The following is an 11,156-nucleotide window of genomic DNA, read 5'->3' on the forward strand; positions in this document are numbered from 1 at the left end:
AGATTTAAAATGTTCACTACTTCTGTGATATATCTCAGCATTTTACTTATTTAACCTTTATTTTTACAAGTAATCGCACTGACACTCAGTGTCGCCTTTACAAGAGAGAAATCTAAAATTAACAAAAAATGTTTCCCGTCTTATTAAAAACAAGAACAAGTTCCCAGTGATGCACATACTACACCTAAACTGAGGATGTGAGCATAACAAACCAGCCTACAAGTTGCACCGAACAGAGCCTTAACTGGTTTCATGTTCCACCCACTGATAGTGAACTGAAACAAGGTGGCTTGACTTGACACAGAAGCCATTCAACTTCTTTGGATTATCGCATTCAACGTCACAAAAATATTTAATGTTAAAATAGATTTATTAGCAAGAAGATACCTCTGCTCACTGCTGTAACACTTCAGTTTACTCTGCAGTGTTTAGTCTGCAGCAAGACAACATGGACGTCAGAGCTCTGTGCATCAGACTGTGTGAGTACTTTCTCATTTCCACTTGACCATTTTGCTTTTTTTTTTCTTTTTACCTTAAGATACAGTAACCGAATGCATTTTTGTGATCCAGATATAAAATGTGATGACACGTTTACTCTTAGCTGTAAAAGTCAAAAAGAAAATATGAAACTTTGTTGTGTCTCTTTAGTGATGTCCAGCATGATTCTGCTGGGTGCACAGGATATGAAAATTGGTGTGTACATGCTATTTTCTCATCTATATTAAAATTGTTAAACATTTTGGAGGAGAGAGAGCAATTCAGAAGAAAAGTTGTTGTTTCTTGTTCTTTTGTGATTTTAGCGAAACGCGTTCTGTGATGATTAATCATCATATGACTTATGATACACATTAAAAAATATATATATATTTTACTTTGTCATTATTAAAGTCTAGTACATCAGTTTAAGTAATAAGAATCTAAACTGAATCTTTCTTTATTCTGTGTTTCAGATGCAGTTTCTCTTCATATTGTTCCAAACAGATTGCAGTTCTTTGAATATGATGCAGTGACATTTTACTGTGAAGAAGTCGGTTATTGTGAAGTTCTGCATAAATTTAAAAGGAAAATAAATGCATGTAACAAAACTAACATGAGGACACCAACAGGATCATCCTGCAAAATGAGAACTCTTTATACAGACGACAGTGGAGAGTACTGGTATGAGACTGAAGGAGGAATAAGGAGCAACAGTATCAACATTTGTGTCACTAGTACGTTTGAAGAAAAATAAAGAAAGAACAACAACTTTTGATAAATTTTAATTACTTAATATTGGTTATAATTTAATATTGCTTTCTATTTAATGAAATTACATTAAATAAATATCAAATGTTTGTTGTTTCAGATGGTTCTGTTATCCTGGAGAGTCCTGCTGTTTCTGTGTTAATGGAAGAAACTGTGACTCTGGGCTGCAGAAACAAAACTGCTTCCTCCAACTTTACAGCTGATTTCTACAAAGATGGACGTCACATCCATAGAAGCTCCACAGGAAACATGACCATCCACAGAGTTTCAAAATCAAACGAGGGACTTTACAAGTGCAGCATCTCAGGAGTTGGAGAATCACCAGAGAGCTGGCTAAAAGTCTCAGGTGAAACACAAAGAAATATGAAAATGAAGCAAAACTGTTGAGCCTGACACACTATTTAAAATGTGTCAGTCTGAATAAACACTGAACATCTGAAAATGAACATTTGGGGTTTTTTTGTCTTAACTGAACCCTTCTCTCTTTTCAAACTGTCATTTAGACTCTCAAATTGTGAATTCAACTACTAATCCAGACAGTCACATAGAGACAAGCCACGCTTCCTCTGCTGCCACACCTTGGATCACTGCTACGATTTTATTTCTTTTTCTCTTGATTGTGACCATGGGACTGTATCACTTTAGCAAAGGTTAGTGTGACAGAGGTAATGAAAATACTGAAAATATTTTCTTTTCATGCAAAACTTTGGATTCAATGCTTTTGCTTTGCTGTACATACTAAACATATATGTTTCCTTTGCAACATTAATCTGGAATCGAGGCACCTTAAGTGTTCTGACATGGAAAAATTAAAAGTGATAATTGCATGTCACATATAATGTTTGAAAAATATCTTTGTTCATTTTTCTAAACGTAGATGGTTAAGGCAAAACTGAAGCTCTAACAGGTCAGAACAGAGATACTGTGTTAATATTTTCTGTTCATTTTTATTGTTCAGTGGAACAAATTTAATAATTATAATAAATACTTTCTGTACCTTATATTTGAGAAATTATTTTATGTCAGAACTTGAAATAATAATTATGATGATAGCATTTAGGAGTTTATTCTCAGCCCAAGAGATGTATTGCCTAATTAGATTATGCATTGTTTTGAAATCAACATGCCTGTTGTGCACTACACTAACAGCGTTACTCTAAAACGTAGTTTATCAGCATTTTAATGATTTTTATGTTTTGTGTTTCCATGTCCATAGAGGCCAGTAGAGTGAACACAGGTAGAGCAACATGTGTTGCTGCAAGAAGAAACAGGAAGAAGAAAGGTATGTTTCCGAGGAGTCGTTTAACCACAGTAGCACAATAGTTTTTCTATGAAGTCGTAAGCAGAAAAAAAGTGCACTGTCTGAATGTTTTGTCAGTGTGTATGTGTTATTTATAAATGTGCAGATGCTAGTGTTAATTTGAGCTTAGTGAACTTACGCCTCAAATGAAAACCACATAGACTCTAAGTCTCTTTCAGATATGAACTGTATCTACAGTGAGAGCTTTGAGTTTTCTCATACAGCTCAGAAAGGTTACATGTGGCAAGAAGTACAACTTCTGACATGCATATCATTTCAACATAAATATTTAACACAGCTTTTAATTGAGCACTTAAAAAGTATAGGAGTTAAAAACTCAATGAAAGGTGAAAACATGAACACATATAACATAATTAATTTTAATTCAATTTTCAATTTTATTTATACAGCACCAAATCACAACAATAGTCACCTGAAGGTGCTTTATATTGTAAGGTAGACCCTACAATAATACATAGAGAGAAAAACCCAACAATCATATGACCCCCTATGAGCAAGCACTTTGGCGACAGTGGGAAGGAAAAACTCCCTTTTAACAGGAAGAAACCTCCGGCAGAACCAGGCTCAGGGAGGGGCGGGGCCATCTGCTGTGACCGGTTGAGGTGAGAGAAGGAAAACAGGACAAAGACATGCTGTGGAAGAGAGACAGAGGTTAATAACAATCATTCAATGCAGAGAGGTCTCAGTGCATCATGGGAATCCCCCAGCAGTCTACACCTTTTGCAGCATAACTTTTCTTCTGCCTGTCCTGTTTGGCTCTTTTGCCATCAGAATTGTTGTCTAAAGGCAAAGAAAGATGCCCAACGGATTTACTTTACCAAACTGACCATCCCAGCCTTGCCGTAATGGTCCATTTGATTCACCTTTTATTGTTTATTTTATTTTCACTTACTGAATACGGGACAGACTTGACTGGAGGAAAGAAGGGGAGAAAGAAAGAGGGAAAGAAAAACAGCTGAGAAGAGGGACGGGGGAGAAGGGCAAAAAACAAAAACCAACAGAATGGGCAGAAAAAAAAAGAAAAAAAAATGCATCTATCGATCACCTGGATCACCTGTTGAGAAAGAAAAAAGACAACAAGCAGAAGAGAACAAGAGTAATAGAATAAACAACATCACAATGATATATGGGAATATGGCAGTAAATACTAAATATTAAACATTATTGTGCAGCATAACTAAGGGAGGATTCAGGGTCACCTGACCCAGCCCTTAATATATGTTTTAGCAAAAAGGAAAGTTTTAAGCCTGATCTGAAAAGTAGAGTGTTAGTTTAATATGTGCATTGAAGACTATCCTGTTGAAAAATGACTCCAAGATTCCTCACAGTGTCACTGGAGGCCAAAATAATGGTATCCAGAGAATAAAAGGAAGGTTAGAGATTTGGCAGTAATTAATTATGACCACTGGGTCTAGAGATGGCTTTTTAAGTAACGGTTAAACTACTGCCAGCCTGAAGACCTGTGGTACATAGCGTGGTACACAGTCAAATTTATGTCATAAAGTGACACAAAAGCAATAAAATAATGTCAACGTCCATTTGTGTGTGTGTCTGTGTGTATGTGCGAGAGAGAGAGAGAGAGAGAGAGAGGGAGAGAGAGAGAGAGAGAGAGAGAGAGCGTGTGTGTGTAACTATTAGTTATTTTATTTCTAACTAACCAAAAAGCTGCATTCTTATCTAACTGTGAATGTGAAATTTTGCTAAATTCAAATGAAAATCTATGAATATATTAAAAAGCAAACACGGATTATTGTTATTGATATTACTGTGGTTATTCATCCTCTCACTCTTATTGTTTCTCTCTGATGAAAGAAGATGCACTGTCGTCTACATCCATTTACTACAGCTTTGTCCCGAGTGACACTCAACCACAAGGTACGATTCAGTGTTATTAAAAGTAATTTGTTATTGACACTAAGATTAAGCAAAGCAGAAATATCACGTAGTATTTGAAACAATCGAAGGTAAATAAGTGTTTTATTACATAAGAAATTGGCTTCAAACTAATTTAATTTTATTATAGAACATATTCAACATTTTTCTTAAATTTAAACCACTGAATATAGAGGTTAGCAATCCTTGGTCATTGTCACTGATATTACTTTGGTCCTCTATTCTTTCACTCTCACTGTTTCTCTCCATCAGATGCACGGTCCAATAGACCTATTTACAGCTTAGCCCAGGGTGAAACTCAGCCACAAAGTAAGACTCATTGTGATTAAAAGCCATAATGTTATCATGGTTACCTATCTTTTCACTCCCACTGTTTCTTTCGGTTTTATTCTATTAGATGAAGGTGAACTGTCTTCTAGAAGCTTTTACTACAGTTTAGCCCAGGGTGACACTCAGCCACAAGGTGAGACTCATTGTGATTGAAAGCCATTTAATAGTGATGTTTAGAATAAGCAACAGCAGAAACATCACCTAACAAGTGTTTTATTATATAGAAATATGGGTTACCAACTAATTTATTTCCATCTATTATCAAAGCAGAATCAGAACCCACCACAAAAATCCTCTCACCAGGTATAAACCAGCCAATAGCAGAGGATCCCTTTTATTCTCCAATCCAGACGGTAAGACTGGGGGCAGTTATGCCTTACGTGTTGCATTCAGATAATATGTGATGAAGATGAATAAATGGGTTTCATAGTGTAGACACTCCAATGCTAACTCCAGTGTTATAATATAGATATACAGTGGTGTGAATAAGTGTTGGCCCCGTCCTGATTTCAAATCAAATCAAATCAAATCAAATCAAATCACTTTTATTGTCACATCACATGTGCAGGCACACTGGCACAGCACATGCGAGTGCAATTCTTGTGTGCGAGCCCCACAAGCAACAGAGATATGCAAAACACAACAACACAAACGAGCAAAATACAAGAATGGCCAACCTGAAACTAATAAATATATGTACAATATATAATAGTGTATGCATTCCTGGATGTGTATACTAAATATTATAATAATTTCCTAGTGTTTTGTATTTTCATAATAACATGTTTCAGATTATCAAACACATTTTAGTAACATACAAACTCAAGTAAATAACTCAAGTAAATACAAAATGCGGTTTTTAATTAACGATTACATTGATTGAGGGAGAAAAGTTATACAAACCTGGTCCTGTGTGAAAAAATGATTGCCCTTTTTGTTAAATCAGGAATTAACTGTGATTAATCACATTGTTCGGAAAGCTTGGAAAGCTCAGTTTCACTAACAGTACTCAGGCCTGATTACTGGCAGACCTGTTGAATCAAGAAATCACTTAAACAGAACCTGTCTGACAAAGTGAATCTGCTTAAAATATGTCAAAAAAACAATATCATCATCATCTAAAGAAACACCTGAGAAACAATGTCACTGAAATCTATCAGTCTGGAAAGGTAACAAAGCCATTTCTAATGCTTTGGCACGCTAATGAACCACGGAGAGAGCCATTGTACACAAATGGAAAAAACCTGGAACAGTGGTGAATCTTCCCAGGAGTTACTGGTCTACCAAAATTACTTCAAGAGCACATCAACGAATCATCCAGGAAGTCACAAAAGAACTCAAAGAACAACATTAAAGAACCACAGGCCTTGTGTTTCAGTTAAGGTCGGAGTTCGTGATTCAACAATAAGAAAGAGACTGGGCATAAATGATGGAAGAATTCAAGGAGAAAACCACTTCTGAACAAAAAGAACATAAAGACATGTCTCACATTTGCCAAAAACATCTTCAAGACTTTTAGGAAAATATTCGTGGACTGACAAAACAAAAGTTAATTTTTTTGGAAGGTTTCAGTCACATGACATCTGTAATAAAACCTACAGCATTTCAGAAAAGAAACATCATAGCAACTGTAAAATATGGTGGTAGTAGTGTGATGGTCTGGGCTGTTTTCCTGTCTCAGGACCTCTACCAAAACATCCCGAAGGAGAATGTCAGGTCATCTGTTCAGGACCTCCAGCAAAGCAGACTTGCATTTTACAGCCGGACAATGGTCCAAAACACACAAGTCCAAATGAAGATTTTGGAGTGGCCCAGTCAAAGTCCTGACCTCAATACTGACCTAAACTGAGTTGCTGTTGCATGACCTTAAAAAGGCGCAATACCATGTAGGTTTGGATTTTTTTCATCCTTAAAATGAACACCTGTATTTAGGAACAGCATTTTGTGTTTACTTGTGTTATCTAGCTCTAATATTTAAATTTCTTTGATATTCAGGTGTAACAAAAATACAAAAAAAACAACTCAAAAATCTGGAAGAGTGCAAACACTTTTCACATCACTGTATATAGCGTATTTACTCATTCCCAAACTTGTGTTAAATAATGCTGCCATGAAATAATACGTATGTAGAAAAGAAACCTTGATACAGTACAGAGTACAAGAAAAATATACTTGTTTTTGTTTTTTGTATTCCATTCTATCTTGCAGGTTGCAGAGTGATCTGATTGAAGACATAATCACATCTCAGTGAGAGATTTTGTAATTGAAGATTTTTCATTTGGTTTTGGTTTCTACATTTATAAATCGTGATAACTTTTGTCTAGTTAGTTAGACACAGCTGGCTGCCAGACCCACATGGTTATAAGTAGATATGAGGCTGAATGCTAATAAAAGCACCTGAATGCTAATAAAAGCACACTTGACCTGTCTGTTGTCTTCTATGTGTATGAATACTGTTTACAAGAAAAGAGTCATTACAGCTTGTAACACACACACTCACTGTGGTCAACCACTAATCTAAAATTGTTGCATTACATTTTTTCCCCAAACAGACGCATCACCTTCTGGGTGAGCCTAACAAGCTTGTCTCTAACTGAAATATGGTCTAGTACAAGATAAAACACAGTGTTGTACAAAAAAAACTTTACAACAAATGATTCATTAAATTTAAACAGGATTTGCGTTTACATGACGCACCCATCCCTCATTGCAGTTAGACCTGGTGACTCACTTAAACAGAACTCATCTGATGAAGTGAAATACGCTAAAAGATCTCAACAAGCAGTAATAGACAAGGGAAAAGAAGGAGGACACTCAAAGCAACAAAGTCATTGACATCAAAATAAAGATTTTGGAGTGGTCTAGTCAAACTCTGGATCTAAGCAAACAAGAGTGGGCCAATTTCTTTTTTGCATAGGGCCAGGTAAGTTTGGATATTTCCATTAATAATCTAATCATCTTTTAAAAACTACATTTTTACTTTGGTTATTTTTGTGTTTTTCAGATTCACCACAGCCCTACCATAATGTTTACCTCATCTTGCAGACTGTGTTCATCAAGATGATGGTGGCTCTGCTGCTGATGATGGGTCTACTTCACTATGGGAAAGTTGGAGCTACAACAACTAACTCATGTTCAACATCATGTAATTGTAACTGTCAGTAAATCAAAGATGGCGGTGTGCTTTGATGCAGTGGTTTTCTGCTCTTCACGTTCGGTGCTTTGTTTTCTATATTTTCTACATATACAGTGGCTTGCAAAAGTGTTCGGCCCCCTTGAATTTTTCCACATTTTGTCACATTACAGCCACAAACATGAATCAATTTTATTGGAATTCCACGTGAAAGACCAACACAAAGTGGTGTACATGTGAGAAGTGGAACGGAAATCATACATGATTCCAAACACTTTTTACAAATAAATAACTGCAAAGTGGGGTGTGCGTAATTATTCAGCCCCCTGAGTAAATACTTTATAGAGCCACCTTTTGCTGCAATTGCAGCTGCCAGTCTTTTAGGGTATGTCTCTACTAGCTTTGCACATCTAGAGACTGAAATTCTTGCCCATTCTTCTTTGCAAAACAGCTCCAGCTCAGTCAGATTAGATGGACAGCGTTTGTGAACAGCAACTTTCAGATCTTGCCACATATTCTCGATTGCAAAGACGCTTACACACATGGATAATGGTTAGAATAAGTCTCTGGGTCAGAGAGTCCCAAACATGATATTCTAAACCAACTTTGAATCACTAGAAGAAAAATGGATAATAGTATTCAATTATCAAGGCTAGGCAGAGAGGTGTTTTCCTTTTCTGTCTCTTACAGAGAAAGACGAAGACACCAGACGAGGTCATAGAAATATGAGGATGCTTCGCAGCAGACACCAAGACTGCCACATCCGTGCAGTAGGAGGATAGTTGCTATAATCTATGCTTTTGTCTCACTATATAATGTTGTGCAGCGCACTTGAGCGTTGTCCTTTTTATGAAGCATGCTGCCGATTCACACAGAGGTCACCAGCACTGTGTAAACTTATAATTTCAACTGCCAATGCAAACAAAATCTTTTTTTAAATGACAGATCTTTCTCCTGAGATTCCTTCCAAAAAAAGTCTGAAGCTTAAATCTCCAACCTGATTGCCTCAATCAGCTTCAGGTGAGGGAGGCTGTAGGCCCTGCCCATGCGTGGATACCAGGGAGGTCCAGACCTTCAATGGAATTTTACAGCCACACACCCAGACCATGACACTTATGTGTGTTTAATTGATTTTCTTTTATTCTGTGTTCCCTTCCTCCTTTTTCAATTTCTTGTATTTAGTCTATGCATGTTTGTGTGTCTCCATATGAAGTCTGTTTACTTTTTTGTCCGTGTCAAGCTCTTGTGTTGTAGTCAGTCTGGGTTTCCTGTTTTATTTATCCATCATTCCATTCAGCTGTGTTCAGGTGTTTTCTCTCATCCCTGAGCTCATTTGTGCATTTAAGTTTTCAGTTTTCCTTTGTTCATCGACTCATTGTGATCTGTCCGAACCCAGGCTGTGTGCTCTCTCCTAGTATTAGTGTTCTTAGTTTCTATCAGTTGATGGCTGAGTTTTGTGCTTCAGCAAGCTGCTATTTACATTTAGTCTGCATTTAGTTCTTCCCTCTAGAACCACACAGCGCTTCCATGTGTCAGGTGTAAGGGAGCAGATGCTGTTGGCCCCTACCCACCACCCACCCTTACATGCATCGTAACCAGACATTTCTATGTTTAATTTAAAAGCAGATCCTGACAACACAATCGTTGTTTTGGATAACTAAACTAAAAAAACTAAACTTGTCGCGCTGACCTAGTAGGTGTGGCTGTTACTCCTCTCTTCCTCCTCCTGCCCACTACCTGCTCTGTGCTGCTGCTTGCACGTGGCCGCTGATTAGACCTTGTGTGCAATCTACAACTAAGCGCAGCCTGGTGCGCGCCGCTCTGCCAGGTGAGCTGAATTAGAGCAATCAAGGGCTGGCGTGCCTAGTAGACCATAAAATGCATGCAGCAGTCATTTGACCTGGGTGCGACATACTGAGAGGACAGCAAATGAAGCACAATCCACTTTCCACTGTGAGGAAGACTTTGAGCTAGACGGGCTATCGGTAAACGCTTGGACTTGTATTTGCTGCTTATATGTTTGGGATCTATGGAAGCTCAATTGTGGAAATGTATTTATGCTTTGGGAAATAGTTACTGCATTTAAGTTTAAAAAATTATATTGATATTAAAATGAATGTTTAAGTTTGAGTAAATTGTTTATGTAGATAGTAGTGATGGCCAAATGAAGCTTTCTGAAGCACTGAAGCTTGTATTGAAAAACGGTTCATTACTCGAAGCTTTTCAACACAGTCCTCTCTGGTGACATCTGGTGGCCAAAAATATGAAGAGCAGCTTGAATCCACAAAATAAAACCAACCGCTTCATTATGATTGCTCACTACAGAGTGGAATTCTGTCTGATATTGGGCCTCCGTTGTATGGAACGCCAGTATGGAGTGCCAGGACTGCCATAATGAATTAATTAAATGTGGCAATAATTAATTAAATAAATAGTTATGACACATGTAATTAAATTATTGACACATTTAATTATGTATGTAGTTCACATTTTAATTAATTTTGACACAATTAATTATTTAATGATTTATTTATTTCATTTTGGCAGTCCTGGCGCCTGGCTCTCATCATGAAATTTTATCTGTCAGCCTCACCCATCAAACTCAGGGGGCGGGGTTAACGCTGCCCATGCAGCTTCTCTAACATTTGATTGGTTGCCGTGCAAAGTAAGTCAAAACAGGTCGATCCTAGATAATCGATTGCTTGTGTAGACTTGGGGCAGCCAGGTATCCCAGAATGCAGATCAAATCACAAGCAGCAATGGTGGTGGTGTAGTTTCAGCTCTGCACAGGAGCTGAAGCAGGATGCAGCCTGTTGCTTTTACAGTATAATACTTGTAATAAAAGTACAGTAATTAGTGACTGAGTAGCCCGGAGCGTTTCTCTTGATTTCTTTAGTCGGTGTAAATTCATTCACCTGCACAGATTAGCTAAACGAACCCTGACAGCAGAGTCCTCATCTTAGCTAGCTAGGTCTCAGGACCGAGATAAGGACGGTAGTTACGGATTAGCTGACAAACACGTTTAACTTACCGAAAAAGTGCAGCAGGGCCTCGGGTCCTTCTGTCGGGGAGTCCAGTTTACTGAAGAACACCTCAGGCTGTCAGGTTAAAACACTCGGTCGTGTTTTCGTAGCGTAAACGCTGGCCCTCCTCTCAGAGCCTACGTTCTATCTGCTATTCCCGAACAGAGATACGCAAGTTTCTCCGTGACTGCAGCTGCCAGTCAAAGCTGTT

The 11,156-nt window shown here is 37.6% G+C and overlaps 1 protein-coding gene across 2 annotated transcripts; it reads left to right on the forward strand.

Annotated features, from left to right (window-relative positions):
• The first annotated feature begins 1,752 nt into the window (after positions 1 to 1,752).
• LOC113017452 (uncharacterized) lies at positions 1,753 to 7,190 on the forward strand. 2 transcript variants are annotated; one of them, XM_080293639.1, is made up of 7 exons: positions 1,753 to 1,895; positions 2,462 to 2,527; positions 4,379 to 4,441; positions 4,712 to 4,768; positions 4,857 to 4,922; positions 5,060 to 5,142; positions 6,998 to 7,190. In XM_080293639.1, the coding sequence occupies exons 1-7, from the start codon at positions 1,871 to 1,873 to the stop codon at positions 7,007 to 7,009; spliced, it is 372 nt and encodes a 123-aa protein (XP_080149765.1). In that variant the 5' UTR covers positions 1,753 to 1,870; the 3' UTR covers positions 7,010 to 7,190. The 2 variants fall into 2 exon arrangements, with proteins under 2 accessions (XP_080149765.1, XP_080149761.1); XM_080293635.1 differs by lacking the exon at positions 6,998 to 7,190 and having other exon boundaries at positions 5,060 to 5,530.
• Positions 7,191 to 11,156: the final 3,966 nt, after the last annotated feature.

This window comes from Astatotilapia calliptera, chromosome 3 (assembly GCF_964374335.1).
Source record: "Astatotilapia calliptera chromosome 3, fAstCal68.1, whole genome shotgun sequence".
Taxonomy (NCBI): Eukaryota; Metazoa; Chordata; class Actinopteri; order Cichliformes; family Cichlidae; genus Astatotilapia; species Astatotilapia calliptera.